The following is a 20,745-nucleotide window of genomic DNA, read 5'->3' on the forward strand; positions in this document are numbered from 1 at the left end:
TTGATTCTTTTCCTAGAAGCCATATACCAAATGTCTGAATCTGCCTTGCTGTGTAATGTGTCATATAGAGGGGAGCCATTCCTGCTTAAATTAAATTATGAATATATACTGTCAGTTTTACCATAGCTGCACATTCACCAGTTTTGTTCTCCCAGTTTAGTTTGCTATTCTTCCAAAGAGGAAATCAGAAATCTTTTCCAATAAAACCATATAGAATCCTTGCAGCCGTTAATATATATAATTCTAATTTAGTATATTTTGAAGGAATATATGGTTTAGTGAAATTTAATAAGAACACCTTGGGTTGTAGTGGGATTACAATTTTCAAAATTTGTTCAATTCTACAATGAATCACTTTCCAGCATTGTTAGGCTTTACTACTTCTACCATATATATATTTTTAAAAATCCAACCTGTTTGTAACATTTTCAACATTTTTTGGATAAAGAATTGTTTATTTTTGCTGGAGTGATATACCAACAGTAAAACATCTTATACCAATTTTGAGTATAGTCTTTGAAGTAAATTGAATATTCTTCCTTTGAATTTCCACTGTCGCATCTCTATTACTATATTCAGACACTGCATCCATTTAATCAAACAATTCTTCTACTTTCTGTTCAGAACTCACCTTTCCTGCAAAGTTTTTTTCTCATATCGACTGAAATCAAGCCTTAATTCTTGTAACAGTGTTTGTGTACAGCATTTCCAAAGTTAACACTTTCTTTGAGATTAGCAAACATAGTATATTCTTCAGTGTATACTGTATATTTCTTCAGTCAGCAACTTCTCTTCTTATTTATTCTCTCTGAAAAATACTGTATAAATTAGATCTGTATTGTTGTTGTTTTTGTCTTTAAGTAAGTCTTGACAAATCCATGTAGTTTTCTTGGCAAAGTTTTTCAAAAGTAGTTTGCCCTTGCTTCCTTCCTAGGGCTGAGAGGGAGTGACCCACCAAGGTCACCCAGCTGGCTTTGGACCTAAGGTGGGACTAGAACTCCTGCTCTCCTGGTTTCTGGCCTGGTACCTTTAACTACTGCACTATTCTGGCTCTCACATTAATATTAAAAATTACTGATTAAAAATTAGTAACAGAGCTACAAATGCAGAGTGATTGTAACATTTAGGTAACAAATTAAGGTCACAAACTATGTCAATTATACAAAGATGTGAGATTTTTGATGTCCTTTGGATTTGGGCTTTTATCTATTGTTAACAGATTGTTTAACATAATTATATAATATAGTTTAATAATTATATAATCAGCAACAGATTTTATAACCTATTGATTCCTGTTGTTTACATGGAAAAGAACTATTGCTCATTCCTGTTGCATACGTTTGCATGCAGATGGTCTTGGTTCACTCTCTAACCTCTTCAGCTAGAGTTGGTTAAGATTCCTGATTGAAATCCTACCATCACTGCCGGTCATTGTAAATTGCAATACACAATCTAAACACATAACCCCCAACCCTTAGCGTGGCCCTTTGGGCCCTCTCCAAAATTCACTAGTACAATTGCTGAAAAACATTAGTAGTTTCCCATCATCTGGAGGTGGGAAATTCACAAAAAATAGCAATGTATCTCTCAAGTGAACAAACCAGAAAATATTGTTTTCCTATTTTCCTGTTTCTCCTCATCAGTCCATCCATTCTTGCCCCAATAAACACTGAATGCAATTCCTGGTTTCCAGAAGTTTCCTGCCTGTGGTATAGACAATACCAAATTATATGTACCAATGCTGGACCAAGGGAGCTTCCAAATATCTCATGTAGATTCAATCTTTTTCAAAAATCATCTTTCATGAGCTAAATCATTTTCCTGTGAGCTAGGATGTGGGTAAATAATCTGCTCAAATTTAGTTTATGCTGAATATATTTATTACAATATTTTCCCGAACCAGAATATTACAGGGGCTTAGAATTATGGATACTACTATTTATAGCTGGAAAAATACCGTAGTATAATAATATGGGCAGAGAGCTTAGTATGGAAGCATTATTATTAGCAATAATATTCTGATCTGGTTTTCTTCTTCACTCTAAAAGTATTGCACATATAAAAATGCTTGTTCCACTGTGGTTTAGTAAGTGAACTACTGGGTGCTAAGCAGGTCTCCCTGTAAATCTATATGTATATGTGAGACCCTATTCATCTGGACACACTTTAAACAAGAAATTAGACAGTGGAGAAGAATTGATAAAGGGTGCTTGATATAAAATTCCCAACAGGTTGAATTTAATTATTCCAAAGATGCTCTTATGTGTATTTGTATTATTAAACACTATTCAATTAGCTTTTGCATGCTTAGCACTTGGTCTTCACTGCAAAAAAACTCTCTGTAGAGACCCCTCTTATAGTCCTCTGGTAAATCAGTAGGTATTGTTCTTTTACATGATTCATGTAAAAGGTTATGATTCATTAACACTTCAGAGCAGTACTGAGTTGTACATTTGCTCCTTGATGTAAATCCATGATGATATGTAAACATGACAAGTCTCTTGGATCCTAGTGCATATTTCAACTGTCAGGAAATAAGGAGTCCACTACTTTGAAACATAAGTCTCTTAAATTGTTCTGCATTTGGATGCAGTTCAGTAATTGTCAGTCTGTTCTAGGTTTTCCTTTTCTTGTTGGAATAGAAATATCTCTGGGCAAACAATATACTGAGATTATTTCAGACTCCAAGGAATTGGATAAACAGACAGCATCACTCTTGTAAAGAGACCCTTCACTGCAGATCAATGTTTTAGTGTGGGCCCATGTGAGAGAATAAAAGTGTATGTTAGTCTCTTTATATTATGTTAATTTGTTGAAAGAACTTAGTTATATCTGAAGTTAAAATATAAATTTTGAATAGGTTAAATATAACATGTGCTTACATTCATTCTTATTTCAAGATTTCCACATATATAATTGGGTTCTTTGCCCCAAAGCTATCCTACTCATTTAAAACAGTGAACGAACTTAATTCTCTTTTCTGCCTCTTTGGCTAACTTTATAGCTTTTTTTTTTTTTTTTGCTCTTCCCTTCATTTGCTTCCCTTCCATTCCCCATCCTCCAAATACAATTAAATCCTTTTTATCCCTCAGCCTTTTATCCTGTCTTGCCTCTTAACTTCTCTTTGACTTTGTCTAGTCCAAATATCTTCCACTTGCCTTGAACATTTAGCACAACAACTCCCAGCCTGTGGTCCATGATTGAGTAATCCCACAAGAGATTTATCCAGTAATTTTTATTTAATATATGTGTTTAGCAGATTCCATCAACTAAGTTAAGTTTGCCATAATGAGTGCAAGAGCTGGCTTGTGCAATGAATTAGGGCTAAGTCTGGAAAAGGTTGAAAACCACTGATATTTTGGTTCTGCTGAGTACCTCACTGCTATGGATACTTCTAGAGCCTTCCCTCAGATCCCCCAGCATCTGCTAGACTGAGATAAGCTTCAGGAGGTCAGGAAGGGACCTTGCCAGCCAGCAAAATGTACAGAATACAAGCAGATTCCTAATGTGTCCATATGGCCCCATGTCACAAACAGGCATTTGCATTTCATCACTTTGAGAGCAGGACCCCTGGCCACTATCAGATTGTCATTGACAGTCATCACTACTCTACCTCCGCTACGTATGCAAACCAATAAATTGTATACTAGCAGTGTAGCATATATATAGCTATGTGGTATGCAGGATACGAAACCCAGGTGAGCAAATTTCAAAGAGGGCGACATCTCCACCTTCCTCCAACCAGGTATTGGTAATACATGCCAGACCTGCACACACTCAACAACCAAGTCTTTATTTTATACCAGGCATTTACTAGGAAGTGCTGCTTATAAATTATGGTGTGTTACATCCTCTGTATATAGCAAGCTGAAAGCACTGGTATCTTACATTTAAGGAAGATAGAATCTTACAAACGTAAGCAAAGTCATTTTGTCTTTTTAATAGTATGAATGTTAATTATTAAAGGATTTGCTTATTGCAAAGTTTCAATCATTGAGTATTAGTAAACAATTTTATAATTTAAAACATATTGATTAGATGAAATTATCATCATTGATTTGCCTTGAAGACATTTTCATGCACCAAACCCTGGTTATTATTATTGATGATAATAATGCAAATCACAGGGATGCATGAAGCTGTACAACAGTAATAATTAAATCAAAATTGCTTTCAGGACAATAGATACATAATGTAGCTTTATGGATTTTTCTTTTAATTCAGCAATTTGTGATATTTCCAAGTGAGAACGTGGAGCATTTCTGCACAGGTGGTTTTCCCACCCTGGGAATGTTTTTTTTTTTAATCCTTTTTCAATGCTCAGGTAGTTGAGCAGCCACATGAGAGGCCCATTTCTATTCCCACCTTTATCATAAAGGCGTCTCTGTTGTATTTCTTCCTGTACCTTAGTGAACTGCATTTTTATTTCAATCCTTCCATGTTTCCACACAGCCATTTTCATGCATCTTAGACTCTACCTGGTTAGTGGTTTTTGGATGATGAGTCAGAAGATATTTTTCTCCATGCTCCTTCCTACCATTTGCTTATGATTTATGCCCAGCTCCATCTTTCTGTTCCCAAATGTATAGTTTCATTGAAGGAGCATGTTCTACACCTTTGCTTTATTTTCATCTTTACCCACCCCTGTAGAATTTCACCTCCAGTTCAGCAGGCTGAACTATTTCTCTCCAGCCTTTTTGCTTATTTGACAAGAGACCAAAAAAAAAAAAAAGGATGGAGGGGGTACAGTATAGTAAATTATTAGTTTTCTTTTTGTGAAATGGGGAAGATGGCTATGCAAACCCACAGGGCTTCCTCATCCAGTTGTCAAGAAATGACCTGTAAAGGGAGACTAGAGAGTTCTTTGCACTTCCTATTTCTCTTCCTCAATCCCACCCAAACAGGAGCACAATCTCCACTGTTAGTATACAATTTATTGGTTTGTGTACATAGTGTCTGGCTTTCTCTTTGTTGAGTTACTAGGCAACAGCCCTAGCCTGGGTTTTGTTTGTTTGTGTGTGTGTTTTGGAAGGGTTTGGAGGAGAGGGGAGGTAATCCCAACCTCTGCATATCTACTTTTTCTATAAGAAGCAATGATACTGCCTTTAGTTTTGGAGGAAGAGAACGACATGGAGCTTGCAATCTTTTTTGTCTACCTTTCAGCAGATTTAACTATGAGGAATTCAGAGAACAGTATATTTCAGAAGACCAGTTTCGATCCTGATGTTCTTTGGATGGCAAGATTTATGAGCTGCAATAGTGCCTTGACTTCAGTAAGGATGTGGGATAGTTGAGTCAGGATATGGAAAAAAGGCGAGAGTTCTCTTCAGTGGGAAATTGCCTGGTTCATGGCTCCTTCATTAATGCTGCAAAGTAATGTTTGCAGCATTTCCTCTGTATTGCAGCTAGGCCAGAAATGAATCGGCTGAATTGCTGAAAAGCTATGACTTTATGAGAACACAGGTGTAATGCCAGTCCTGAATTGGCAGAAATACTACATGTGGTAGAGCAGTAGTATACAAATGAAAGGTTGCTGTTGTCCTTGAGGATTTCTTCTTGGCATCTGGTTGAACTAAATAGGACTTTGATCTGATCCACCACAGTTCTTCTTTGTTGTGTTGTTGGATATTATATTTTAGGCATGCATCATATTTAGGAATCATTTAACATATAATGTTTGTACATGTTAAAATATGTGTTTTTATAAAAACTCATACTTTTATCCAAATTTTCAGCCCAGCGTAGTTGCTATCAGATACATATTACACTTGCAATTTATATTGAAATGGTTGTAGCCACTGCTTAGCAGTAGGATGTTTTCAAACAGGCAAAAGTAGTAACTAAGGACAATTACTTTGTTGATGGGCTTGAAATTCTGTTTTGTTTTGTTTTGTTTTGAAGGCAGGGAACCAAGTGAGAGACAAGGACAATAAAGGGGATCCCACAAGGTATTAAATATACTTTATAGACAAACATTAGGGCTATTCATTTTGATGACATTAGAGGTCTAGAGAAATCGAATTAAACCTGTGTAATTGTACTGGATTGAATTTGTATACAGATGGAAAGCTTTTTGCCGAGAATCCCATATCCAATATATGAAAGATAACTATCACTTTTTATGAAATACTGGAAATCAGCTAAATAGATCATTTTGTCATGCTGATCTGTGGTGTTTTACATTTAATAATTGCTATTTTTGTGATACCCACTGTAAGTTTATAAGATTGGCACTCAATTAATAGAATTAAGCCCACTGACTTTTTAAAAAAAGATTTATTTTTCTATAATATTCATTTATCTATTTATTTTACAGAAAAAATAAATTCAGATTCAAATTCTGTAATTGTTTCAATTAGAAATAAATTTAGATCATCCATAATTTATTCAAATACACAGAGAATTATTTAATTATTTAATACTTATTCTTAAGTATTGTAAGTACATAAATCTTGAAATATATTGGGCTTATCCTCTGTCTCTTCTTTTGTGTGTATTATGTTCTCTCATATCTTTGCCTCTTGAGATAAAATTAAGCCCAGAGCATGTACTTGTTTTATTTGAGTAAGTTGAAAATCTGTAGCACAGAATATAAATGGATAAGATTTTACAGACCTCAAAGTAAGGAAATGCTAGACCTCTAAATTGGGGATTATTCCCAAAATAAGAAACATTCTTTATAATCTGGGTTGATTCTTTGTATTTATTTATTTATTTATTTATTTATTTATTTATTTATATATATAACAAATTTGTCACCGCCCATCTCGTTAAAAACACGACCCTGGGCGGTTTACAGAGAAGCTAAAATCAATTAAAAAAGCAATATAAAATAGTCCTGAATAAATAATAAATAAATATAGTCCAAGAATTGATGTTAATCGGCAAGTAGCTCAGAGAACGATATCAGGGTGCCAGTCACCCCCAGGATAGATTAACATTCTTGTTGCCCCATGCAAGCTGGCAGAGCCAGGTCTTAAGTCCTTTCCAGAAAGCCAGAAGGGTAGGAGCCCACCACACCTCTGGGGGGAAAATATTCCAAAAGGCAGGGGCAACAGCAGAGAAAGCCCTCCTCCTGGGCCCCTCCAGCCAACATTCTCTCGCTGATGGGGTCTGTAACATGTCCTCTTTGCCTGACCAGGTGGGACGAGTTGATGTGAAAAGGTGAGATGGTCTCTCAGGTAACCTGGACCATGCCATGTAGGGCTTTAAAGATAATAACACCTTGAATTGGACCTGGAAGCAAACTGGAACCCAATGCAGCTCCTGCAGTAAAGGTATTATGTGTGCCATTCCTGAGGCACCCAAGATTGTCTGCATAGCCGCATTTTGAACCAGCTGTAGCTTCCAGATACTCTTCAAGGGTAGCCCCATGTAGAGTGCATTGCAATAGTCTAACCCAGATATGACCAGGGCATGAGTGAATGACCGGATAGCCTCCTGATCCAGGATAACTGGTGCATCACATGAAGTTGGGCAAAGGCCCTCCTGGCCACAACTGCCACTACCTGCTCGAGCAGGAGTCATGAACCCAGGAGGAGCCCCAGATTACACACCGGGTTTGTCTGGGGCAGTGCAACCCTGTCCAAAACCAAAGGTGGTAAATCCTTGGGCGGGCCTCCAATCCATAGCCACTCCATCTTATGCATGTTGCATCCCATCCAGACCCCCACAGCCTCCAGGCAATGTGAAAGGGTGGTCACAGCATCACTCAAGTCACCTGGGATGGAGATATATAACTGGGTATCATCTGCATATTGATGATACTTCATCCCATGGTAGATGATCTCACCCATGTAGTTGTTAAAAAGGAGCGGAGAGAGTACTGAACCCTGCAGCACCCCACAACGCAGGGGCCATGGGCTGAACCTCTTGCTCCCAATCAATACCAATTGGAACTGACCTTGGAGGAAGGAAGTGAACCAGCACAGAACTTTTGATACCATCAGCCAGGTTGGCCCAAAAGGATACCATGGTGATGGTATCAAAAGCTGCTGAGAGATCAAGAAGACCAAGGATGGATACGGTACCCCCATCCTGCTCCCGCTAGAGATCATTCATGAGTGCAATCAATGTCATTTCTGTCCCATATCTGGGCCTGAAACCTGACTGAAAAGGGTCCAGATAATCCATTTCCTCCAGGATCCTCTGGAGCTGCAACACCACCACCTTCTCAGCCACCTTCCCTAAAAAGAGGAGGTGGGAGACTGGATGAAAATTGTCCAATATGGTGGGATCCAGTGAAGGTTTTACTGTTCACTTCCAGTGATATATTCTTAGGTATGGAATATATACATGAGCTATTAAAATCATAAGGTAGGAAGAGTTCATTTAGTCCAGCAGTTCTCAACCTTTTTTTGATTCATGGCCCCCTTCTGAGCTACACTTACCTCTGTGACCCCCCTCATTAGTTCCTGTTAGTTGGAAAAAAGGTACTTTACCATCTCCTGTTTATTAATCTAAACTGCTGAAATTAGCACAGAGAATGAGATGTGAGGAGTATGACAAATTTACCATATCCCTGGCAGTTCAGTGTGGGTGGCCCCCTAGAAATATGGCATGGCCCCCTGGGAGTGGGTGAGCATATGACCCATGTTGAGACTCCTTTAGACTATCAAGTGTAACTCCTAATCTGAAGAGAGAAAAATTTTATTTCAGTTGCAGATCAGTAAAATAGATATATATATAACTAAATCCAAAATAATTAATAGCAAAATTAAAATATAAAATAATCATATTACTATCCAGTCAAAAAGTCTTGGAAGATACACGTGGCAATTAGCTTACAATTTACTTTCCAGATTACACTGCCATGGGCCACCCTCTGCTTGAATACATCTGGCAAAGGGAAATCCAAATGTTTGGTTTAATTTTTATAACAGCCTGATATCTTTATTTTGATTAAGCTCAAATAATGCGTTAGAACAATGTAAAAATACTCTGAAATTGAAATAAATATGCACAGCATATTTAATTAACTACAAAATCAAAGTTTAAAAAAACAGCCTCATTACTCTTCAGTGCTGCGTGTTTCAAAAGTGTTGCCGAAATATATCATTCACATCTAAGTTTTTAATATTTGTTTCTCTGTTATTCTTGTTCTCAAAGTTTCCTTTCTCAAAGCTGTATAAACTGTTTAAAACAACAGGCAATTTATTACTTGCTTAAAATTACAGGAACATAGGTTTAGCAAGATGAAAATAATTAAAGTAATTTATCACACACAGTGAGGTGAGGTGTTTTGTTTGAATAAAAATTAACTTGATTTTCTTTCTTCTGCATCTGTGTTCCAGAACTAACACTTTTGCAAAATTCACTAATGACTATAATCCTCTTAGTGAACACAGATTAAGATCTAAAAGGTTAAATATTTTTAATTCATTCATTAAGGATATTATGTGTTTAATGAAAAGCAAATAGTTCTTTTTAAAATTTATTTCCAACCATGTTGTTTGCTCTATGACCGCACTAATTCTACTTTAGCTTCCTTAAAAACTTTATTGTGGCTTGTAGTGGGGCCTAAAAAGGATAGGAGAGGTAGATGATATCTCAGGTGACTTCTGTCGGGTGAAAAAAAGTATCTTATTGGCATCTATTTTCATAACAGTCAAGTAGATCATATTGATATAAATGAAGTGCAGCTAGTTGATCTTTAGTATTTATTTGACTTACCTCTCACACAAATTCATAAGATATGGATAAAATAGTCCACATGGATTGCCCGCAAGTATTCCACTCTCCACAAGTATTCCACACAGGAATATGTTAGTTGACTTTTAGTATTCCTTTAACTTACCTCTCACACAAATTCATAAGAGTTTCTTACTATGATGCTATTTCTTATCTCCCAGTGTATTCACCATATTATAAATCAGAGCATGCAGCCATTTTTCTATCAGTGGCCACATTGCAAATGAGGCTGAAGTCAATAGAGGATGACATTAGTGACAAAAATTTATGAGTGACACTTACTCTCACTCTGACATGCCTCTTTTTCCATCATTTTCTTTGTGTTCCTGTCATTCTTTTCAAGCAATTGGTTTGAAAAGGGACAAGTCGCTCCTAAGATTTGAATCGATCTCCTATAAAATTAAGCCAAAGGATTACATATGAAATTAACTCAAGGAGCACAAATTGATCTTGTCTACTTGTCTTCAGAATAAATTGTTTTTATGTGTATCAGCATCAGTATAGTTGGTAATTTATTCCACTGCCATCAATATAGTTGATAACATATTCCACTGCCAACTTCCTTTCTTCCATTAAAGTCATGACTCCACTATGTGCATAATGATGCATGTGTTTTTCTGATCAGCTACAGCAGAACTCCTTCTTTGTGCTTGGCTTAACAGACTAACGTGGTTAGCCCTTTTGAATCTTATACTCTACAACTGTTTGTCTCATCTTTGTTCTTGATATATTGTGCCTTTTGTGTCATTTATTGTCTTTACAGTAATCCTCAGAGTATGAGAAATAAATGAAATGAACTTGAACACCTAGTAATAGAAGGGAGATATGATTTAATAGGTGTTATGGAGAGCTGGTGGGATGACTCACACCACTGCATCTAGTTATTGAACAATACAATTCTTTCAAAAAGAATGGAAGCCATAGAAATTCAGAGGAGATGTTGAAAATTTCCATTCCTTCTCAAATATCCAAATGAGTGATTTTTGGCAATCCTGTAAAGAGCATCTGGATTAAAATAATTGAAGGGATGGATTAAGAGTAGGACTACTGTTGCCTGATATCACCCATCCACCCAAGGAGAAGTGGATAATAGTTCTAAAAGTAAATTTCAGATATTTCAAAGAGGCATGAAATAGTTAGCAGTTGTAGGGAGCTTCCAATTAACTTGACATCTGTTGGAAGCTAACATGGATCACATAAAAACTACTATTAATGAATTAAAAGGCTAAAAGAGAAATGCAAAGTGTGGGGTCAAAACTGTTTGCATCAAACTTTTCATCTAGTTGTGATTGCAGTAATGCAGAATTTCTTAGTTTTGTGTTGATTCCACTAGACTTCACTCAGTAAGAGCACAATTTCAGAATGCACCCATTTCAAGCATCTGCTGTTGGGAAGGGAAGTTTAACTAAGTGCCAGGTATGAACAACTCAGGAGGATGTGTGCAATGGTGCAATCCAATCCAAACCAATGCAATGACGTTCTTGAAAACAGTTGTTCTTAAATCTCCCATCCATTACTGTGAAGGTAATGTGTCAAGTCTCACCCTTCTACTTGGGGCAGTGAGTTATTTGGGTATGGCATAAGGAGTGTCAGTGAAAGCAGTGTAGCAGCAATGTGATTATTTGGCTATCTTGTTTTAAAGGTCTGAGTCAAACACTTTTGCTTGATTTCAGCCATGGGTTCCTCTCTTCCCAAATGAGCAGAAAGACTGAAATAAGCCAAATCAGCAGCTCTATGTCTTTTCCAAGAGGAGGCAAATTTGTCAGCCAGGATAAGCTGAGATAAGGATTACCTCTTCCAGGCCTTATTTCAGCTAGCTGACTTTCTCCTGCTGAAAACGTTCTCCTTCAGGAAGTGGATAAAGGCACAAGGGATCTGCTATCCTTAACTTGATTCTAATGTGCAATGAAGCCTTACAGCTGTTCTACACAACCAGGTTGCCCCAGTGTGAGCACAGACCACTGACCACTTATGCAGGGTGATGATGCACAACTGCATTCTCTATCCACTGCCAGCCCACCTGGACAGCAACCTCAATCCATCTCTTCCTGCTACATAACAGAAGTGATATTTTCTGACTTGGGCTAACAAAAGCAGTGCTGACTGGTTTGCCTGCTGCATTTCAATGTATGCAAACTCCTCCATTCCAGTTAGCTACTGTCCACTGTGGTAGGAACACAGTCCTCTCTTCCAGGAACTGATCATTGCTCTCAGTTTTTTTTTTTTTTTTTTACACAAGCTCAATGATGAAACAGTGGAAAAGGAGTGAAAAGGAGGACATTTTTTTTAAAACAAGTGCCTGGATGAACAATAAAAGTAGACCTGAAATTCAGCTATTTTCTCCTTCCAGCCCAAGCAATAGGAGAAAATGGTAAAACGCATTCACCAGTGGAGGGGGTTCAGAAAAGGTTTATTGGTAGATGCAGTGATGTGCCTCAGGTGTCTCACACCAGCTCGTGAGAGCTGATTGTTAAATTTTCTGGAATTAGGCGAGTCAGTTGAGAGCAGAGCAAAGCCATGACTCCTAGTGCACAAATCAGCTGTTCCATGGCCAGTGGTGAGGCACAGTGGCAGCAATGGAACCAGCAGAGCCAGCTCTTAAACATTTACCAGCACATCAATGAGTGGATACCATATTTCCTCCCCCATCCATAAAAGAAAAATGCTTGGTGCTTCCCAGGCTGGAAGAGGAAAGAAGCAGGAGAATCCACCAGTCACAGATTATGCTAAGTGTGGGCTGGACAGAACATCAGGAGATCCTCATGGCCAAAGAAGAGGAAGAGGTTGGAAACCTCCTGATATGCACCTCTGCTATATGCATTTTTGAATATGCTTTCCTCATTTTACCCAGATCTATATGTGCATTTTGAGTTTCAGGATGTACCACAAAATGTGGAAAGCAATGGTAATGAACCCATGACTTTTCTTAGTTTATGAGGAGTGTATGTTTGCACTGCAATGCAAACCCAATTAATTTTATCCCCCTTCCCAGAAGATAGTGTTGCAGACCCTTTCTTCACAAGCCTTTATTTTTAAGAGATAACTGAAATACATTTTTAATATGCAGTACTTTACAGCCTGCTGTGCTGCCTTATTAATATGATTTTTAACTCCCCATCAGGGATGAAAGGGGGGAGGAAACAATTCTGCATTATTTATTAGTTCTGCAGCAAATACTAGTCCTCTAGGTTTTAGCCAAAATGTTTGGTGGTTGCATAACTTGTTAGGGAAAAACATTTTATCTATAGAGTTGCACTGGATGCTTTTAGACGTTTTGTTAATTTATTGGTCTAAGTCTTTAGTTAATACAGCATTTAATTTGGTCTCAGTTTGAGAATACCAGTGCTCTCCTCACAGCCCTGGGGTAGCAATAAATGAGAGGCTGCCAGCATATTTACTGATCCCTGGGACCAAGCTGCACATATGTAAAAGTGCATGGAGCACTATTCCAGAGTGATTTTTTTAGAAAAGCAATATTCTTCAGGAGTGGGGAAGTATCTAGAGTGAAAAAGTGGTAGGAAGACATAGTGATATTAATCTTTTTCTCCCTTTCAGCTTCCCATTCAAGATTATACATAGTTCCAATGCCATTTAGCCTTTCATTAAAATGTTTTTAAGATATAATGGATGGGCTGGAATGAAACATGGTAGGCATAGGAAAAATTAACCCAAGTATACAGACCTAGAAAAACTAATCGGTACTTTACATTTTAGGATCATACTTTGTTTTTATGTGTGCCAGACATGCAGTTGAACTATTTTTATTTTGTTTGCTTTTCCCCCTCCATCATCATTCCCATGCCAATGCCAAACTATGCATCTTTTGAAACTGTTCTTAGTTTCAGTACTAGTATAATGCTAATATAACAACCAGTGATGTTTAAGAAAGACAGATATCAAGGTCTCTTAGGTTCCTGGATCTGTTTCTTTGGTTTGAATCTTGCAAAATACCAGAGCAAGATGGACAATAAGTAGACAATGGATGCAAATAGCTAAGATGGAAAGAGGCTGGCATTTAAGTTACATAGTTATAGTCTGTATATTATACAAACTATTTTCAGCCAGTGTGTTTTATAAATATTCTTATATTTGCATATGGGATGAGACAAAACCCAGGAAAAGGAAATTGGAAGCATGGCTAAGAGTCATCTAGCAAAGCTGTTTAAAATTTTAGAAGTACTTATTATTAGTATTTTGGTTAGATTAATATTGTTATGTGTGCCATCTGGAAAAATAAATAGGAGTTGCACGTATGCTTGTTCAAGCAGTTCAACCTCGTGCAATAAATGTTGCAAAACATGAACCTGGCATATATAAAGTGCTAATTTATCACTTTATTTTTGTCTACCATACATGAAAAACAAATCTCCCCAAAGTGAGAAACTGTCAGGATTAATGTAAACATCTCTGCAAAAATTGTTTTCTACCTAAATTTACATTGTATATCACAATACTTAATCTGAAGTGTTTTATTAAGTATTAAAATGAGTCATGAATCTTTTCATGAATGGATGCAATTAAAATTGTCTGCAAAGGAAGATAAGTCACAGAAAAGTATTTCAACTGTTTTTATTTTCTTCTGATAATTTCTCCTTTAAAGGTTAATTCTTTAATGAAAACTGACTCAAGAAGCTTGAAAAAATCATAGGGCAGCATGAACTTTGTTTTCTTTTCTTTCTCTTTTTTTAATAGGCACAGTGATTTAGCAAATTTCACCAGCCTTTTGTGGGGGCTTCCAGACTGAAACAGAGAAAAAGAGAATTTTAAAAGAAAGCAAACTAAGTTACAGAAGCTCAGAAAGATAGAAAGGAATAATAAATTCATATATAAGGGGAAAACTATGACTTTTTTTTCAAAGTAAGATATGCAATTCACAAAAGGCAAAGAAATCTCAGGTAAGATTTCTTAGGGGTCTGCTATGGATTACCCTTTGTCATTTTCTCATTACTTCATAGTCTTCACTTAATGTGACATTTGTAAACACCAATTGGTTTCTTGATTTAGTTCTTAGGTCCTGAGTATTTGGCTTTAATCATATGTAATATATGACAGAATGGAATACCCTGGCAAGATAAGTACCTGATATAAATAATATTTGGAGCATATTGTTGTGGCTCACCTAAAGCAACCAAATCATTGTGAAGACACAACATAATTTTATTAGCATGCATACAGTATATACTGGGCTCCCAGCACTTTGCTGAACACTTCTGGGCAAAAGCAGAACTAAAGCTGATATATCTTTGGCCTACTGCACTGCAAAGACAAGACAAAGAAAAAAGGCAGACACAGTATAAATTATAGCGTGACATTGAAATGTTTTAGATAAACCCATCTTTGTGATCTTATTATTATCCCTTCCTAGTAGGTTGGCATGATAGCCATACTATCTGTGAGATATGATCTGTGAATAGAAACAATTTGGTACACTGGGCCACAGGTTCCTGACTGCTGCTTCTCCCTGTAGCCACTCAGGGTCAATTCCGCTTGCTGTGAATGTTTTCTTAAAAGGGCACTTTAAGCAGTTCACATGTTTGGAGGGGGGCACCTTTTACCACCACAATGTACTAGTTCTGTATTTAACTATCATTTGTATTTAAACATCATTTGTGCCTTGTTACGTGGGCTTAGGTGAGGAATAGGGAATCTGGTCTTGCCAGCTTTTAGGGCTATACCTTCCATCATCCTGAACTATTAATCACATTGGCAAAGGTTGATGGGTTGAATCCTAGAGTTCTGCCTCTTTTCTCACTCTGAAAACTGTCTGCCTTATATTCCTCTGAAAGTTTCTGTAGCAGCCTTTGCTTGCTCAGCAAGAAGCAGTCCCACTGTTATCCTTAATGGAACAACGAGTAGCTTTCAGAACACACAACTTGCAATCAGCAGTTATTCAAAACATAATCTTTTCATCCTGAACCATTTGAACACGCAATCATTCAGAATATATGGCTCTCTAGTTATGGATTCTTGTCTTTGGCTCCTAATGAATTCTGCTGCCAAAGTCTTATTTGCTCTCTCTATTTGCTTGCTCTGTAAGCTCACTCCCGAGAAGCATCATGTAGCCTTAGGCTATGCAACTTTATTGGGAACTGCTATACAATAAGATTCAGTGTTATCTGAAGTTGTCTTTCATATCACTAGTGGAAAGAAAATTTGCCGTGGCTTTGGAATAGAAATGTCCATAGCTGTTTCGATCAGCTCTAAGAGAGATCAGATCAAGAAACTAACTCCATAGAAATACAATAACTATATTGAGATGGGCTACAGTAACAGAATCTTGCAAATCTGCTTGTGTTTTATTTTCCCTCCTTCTTACATCCCACTCAGTCAGGAAGGAATCACCCTATGCCTTTTGCTCCTTTCCCAGGGTTTAAGGAATGTTTCTGCCCTTCTTGTTTCCATAACGACTTCTGCATATTCCCTTCAAGACCATCTCCATGGCTCTCCACAGTTTCGTTAAATAAAAATATAGAGTGTTGGACCAGTGGTTAGGATGTGGATTTGAGTGGATGAAGACAACAGGATAAACTATATTCAAAGAAAGAAAGAATATTGGTGTAGTCCATGAGGCATCTGTCGCTCTGTGAGAATAGATATGGGGCATGGAGTTCTTTCCGATCCATTGCTTGAGTTGACTTATAAAATGTGTCACTTGTTTTAGAAAACATATCACTTCAGTTAAGATCAGTAGCTAAATCCCTGCTTAAAATCCTGTATATGGAGATCAAGATAGTAGAATGGAAGAAGCCTTGTCTAAAATTGTCCCAAGAGTCTTGGAGGAAATATATGAATACTTTTGGATTGTTAAAGGAACTGAACTATGTTGCTAAACTCATTATCCTAACTGCTTCTATAGTTTTAGGCTATAGTTTTATTTTTCCACTTCTGTCCTGTCTTTTAATTTACAAGTTCTAAACATACAATCTGATTTTTTTTTTTTATAATTTAAAAAAATCAAATTTAATTAAATTATTTTTGCTTTCTGTTTCACATGGTTGTAAGCTGCAGTAAAATCTGTAGAATAAATTTCCATTACATTCTCAGTGTCAGCAGGTTGAGACTCCTGCTTTGGTCTAATTACTCATGACAACTCATGTGGCATTAGTTACAAATATAGGAATACATACAAAAGGAAAAAGGTTTAAATGCATAATTTTAAAAAAACTAGGAATATTTTAATAATACATTAAACTGTTAAATGTGCAGCAAATAGTATCACATCAATAGAAATCATTGCTTCTGGTCTGATTTTTCATTTGACACATTCGTTTTCCTTTGAAAGTAAAGCACTTTGATGATAATAATTCTTTGAGTAAAATTAAATCCTCTAATTTTAACGTGGTATCCTGGACTAAAGGCCACAATCTTCATTTGCTAGGACTCTTGTTTTCATGGTCTCTGGATCATGTGTTGGAACTGAACGAAATGCATTATACAGATAACTTACACCTTCATCTGTTTATGGCTGATTACAGAACATGCCATTGTAGTAAAAGGACTAATTAGATATTTCAGTATCATTGCTTGCTTTCAAAAATGCATCAATTCTGTTTCTGAAGAAGGGATGATTTGCAGTTATTTATAACATTGCTGCATAGAGATTGACAAATCTTGGACCAAATCCATAGTAGTGAAGAAGCCTGTCTTTTCAGTATATCTTCAGACACGCAGTGACCTCCAGTCATTTCCATTTACATATTGAAGCAAAAGGCAGAGGCTGACATTTGCAAAGGCTTTAGATTTGAAAACATCAGTGATGCCTTACCTGAAGAATCTGTTGTTCTAAAATGACTGAAATCATGGTCAGTTTTTAAGGACCTGGTGATATTGCAAGCATGCTAATAAATATAAAAGCATCACAAACAAGGCATCCTTAAGGAGCAGTATTATTAATGACATCAGAATTGTTCATCCTTGTTTTTTAATGGCCCCTGTAATCATGTAACTTCAGTTAGACCACTTTAATCATACATTTTAGGTCCTTATTGGTCTCTTGTGGTTCCTTCTCTTCTAATTCACTTCTTTTTCTTCTTCTTTAGAAAGAAATGAGCAGTCATTCTTCTGATTTTTTTTTTTTGTCTCTCAACTGCTAGTTTATGGCATAGAAATAAGAATAATTCTTAATTGCATTTGCAGAAAGGTTGAAAGAAATCCCTATTTTTATCTTAATTTTTCACATTCTTCGTGTTTTCTACCTGTGTTCATTCCTCTTTAATCTCTCCAATCCACAGACACCAGAAGAAGGTGCATCCACATCGATCTATGCAGCAGTTTCACCAGAGCTAGAAGGAGTTGGCGGCTGCTACCTTTACAACGAGCAAAGGACAAAATCTTCTGACATCTCCTATGATGAGGAGCTGCAGAAAAGACTCTGGACAGAAAGCTGCAGACTGGTTGGGATTCCTGATGTAGTGCCCTAGAGGTCATGGGGAGAAAACGATGAGTCTGCTACGGGAATTCAACTTGTCTCACTGACCTAAGCTGTGCAGCACCACTCATACTTCAGGAATTCACTGTTCAGTCACATGGGCAAATATGGACATTGTTTGAGCTGCCAGCCTGCCAGCAGTGGTGGCAGGGATGAAGGTGGGCAAAAAGTTCCCAACCAGAATTGTATGTATGGTGGTTTTAAATTTAACCATCCATTTTGTAATCATGATGTTTCTGCCTGTGATTAAAAACAAACTCTTTAACCTTATGTAGAATTAAGAGTTTTCTTTAATAAAAACAAAGAGGGGCTATCACTCAGGGTTAAAACAGTATAATATTGGTCCCAGTTCTTCAAAATCCAAGGATTTAATTTGCTTTTCAGCAACTTCAAAAAGCTGGAATGTCTTCTTTAATTCTTAATTTTGATATTCTTGCTCCTGCCAAAGGATTATAAAACTAATCAAATGTTCTTTTTTTCACATACCTAAAAACCAGGATGCCAAAGGTCACAAGCATAGCCTTTTTTCATATTTTAAATACAGTGGTACCTCGGGATACGAACTTAATCCGTTCCGTGACTCTGGTTGCAACTCGAGTTGGTCTCAAGTCGAGGTAAAGTTTCCCATAAGGTTCAATGTAAATCCGGTTAATCCGTTCCGCCCTCCGAATTTGGTCGCAACCCGAGGCAAATTTCCCCATAGGGTTCAATGTAAATCCGGTTAATCCGTTCCACCCTCCGCCCGAATTTGGTCGCAACCCGAGGCAATTTTCTCTTCAGAGCCTTACTCCTGCCAAGCCTGCTCTGCATTTTCTTTGGAGCCATGCTAACACACACACCAAAAACCTTCGCAAAACACCACAAAACACACCACAAACCTCACCGAACGTCTCCTTGCTACCGTGACCTCACCCACAGGAAGCCGCGACCACGTGGCAGCAGGGAAAATGGCCGCGGATCCGGTTCGTAAGTCGAGGCGAGTTTGTAACCCGAGGTAAATTTTTCCTGCCGAAGCTGGTCGTAACCCGAAATGTTCGTTAGTAGAGGCGTTCATAACCCGAGGTACCACTGTACTAGGCTCATTGTTACCTGTTTTGAACTTCTACTGACTCCTTAAACATAGGCTATAATAACTACTTTTTGAGCAGTTTATAATAATAAAGTATTTGCTGCTCCATTGTCTGGGACAGTTTATTTAAGATTCAAGAAATGCCACAGTCTATGAGATAAGATTGATATGAACCAAAAAATCATCTGTTTACCCTGTGGAATATCTTGTTCTTGCCATCTATATGTGAAACCACAATTTCAGAATCTAAAAACTTGACATTAAAAAAAAAAAGATCTGGCTTTGTTCTACATCAAACAACTTCCACAAATCCCTGCTTTTTTTTTTTTTTTTTTGGAAGACCGTTGTTTACTTCAAACATTTTGAAAAGAGAATTGGAGAAATATGCCTTAAAATTGGAATGCTTTCCTATGGACTCAGACATTAAAACTGTTGTTACAAACTGCAGTATAAGATTTTGGGGATATAGATAAAATCCATATTGTAACACATTTTAGAACAGATTTTAGGTATACATTTACATTAGATATACATTTTAGATATACATTTGCAACACAGTCTTCCAGGTCAGCTGACATAATTCTCTTTCTGCGTTAACTCTGCAGAAAGAGTGGACTGAAGTTGACTTTAGTTTGGAATTACTATATGTTTTCATAGAGATGATCGTGTCAATAGTCCTTTGCTACTGCTGTCCTTGCATATCCCATTCATGCCCACACTTTCATAGTTGTATAGGAATGTCCATGAGGTGGCAATAGACAACCAAATCGATAGAAGTTACAACGTGTGGAACAGCAGCAGCTTGAACTGGCACCTGCCCATTGCATTGGCGCAGCTGTATTTTAATGTTGCATGTTGGTGGTTAAGAAAGATGGTTCCAGTGATTCACTCCAGACTGGTGTCAACCCTAACCCAAATTCCTATTTTTGTGATTAAGCAGATTTTGCTCACAGTTGAAAGATTCTAGTAAATTGAAGTCTGCTTGATGGTGCTGAGAATCTCTCTTAGGTATAATGTTAGATTCACAGAATTCAGAATATGTTAGAAGTGTACTCAACATTACAGACTTAAATTGTCATAATCACAAGTTTGTAATGTAGGCAAGCCTTTGATATCTTTTGAATTACTTTTTTTTTTAATTTGCAAGATGAACTGGACGTTATGCTGTTGATTTATTTGATTTCAGCAATTTATCTACTATCTCGGCCCTCATGGACTCTTGGTTGTTCTGTAAGCAGAGTGTAAATCCTGAAAAGAATGATACAGTTTAATTTATTGCAGTTTGGTTATTTTACAGTTTCTCCAATACATTTAATACAACTACAGAAAGCACTGTTCATAAATTGGCAATAGCAGTAAAAATGATAATAAAATTATGAGCACAGTAATTTTGAAAACAATCGTGCCCACATTCTATCAATATTTAAGAGAGTTTTTAAAGTACATCTACACTTGAAGCAATATTCTTTCATTATAAAATATTACCTCTACTTCCGTTGTTCCTTTAGAAATTAGAGCTGGCCTCAGGGAGAACTTATTGCAGCTTCTCTATGCATTT

At 37.0% G+C, this 20,745-nt stretch overlaps 1 protein-coding gene across 1 annotated transcript in view; it reads left to right on the forward strand.

Moving 5' to 3' along the window:
• Positions 1-18,388, forward strand: part of DHRSX (dehydrogenase/reductase X-linked) — a 122,542-nt gene extending 104,154 nt beyond the window's left edge. Inside the window, exon 9 of the mRNA XM_088144464.1 lies at positions 17,922-18,388. Within this exon, the coding sequence (XP_088000590.1) occupies positions 17,922-18,110 (189 nt within the window). The 3' untranslated portion in view covers positions 18,111-18,388. The remainder of the gene's footprint in view (positions 1-17,921) is intronic.
• The last annotated feature ends 2,357 nt before the right edge of the window (positions 18,389-20,745 follow it).

Source organism: Python bivittatus, unplaced genomic scaffold (genome assembly GCF_059951505.1).
Source record: "Python bivittatus isolate LINGU-HERP-01145 unplaced genomic scaffold, Pbiv_v1 ctg000350_np1212, whole genome shotgun sequence".
Classification (NCBI taxonomy): Eukaryota; Metazoa; Chordata; class Lepidosauria; order Squamata; family Pythonidae; genus Python; species Python bivittatus.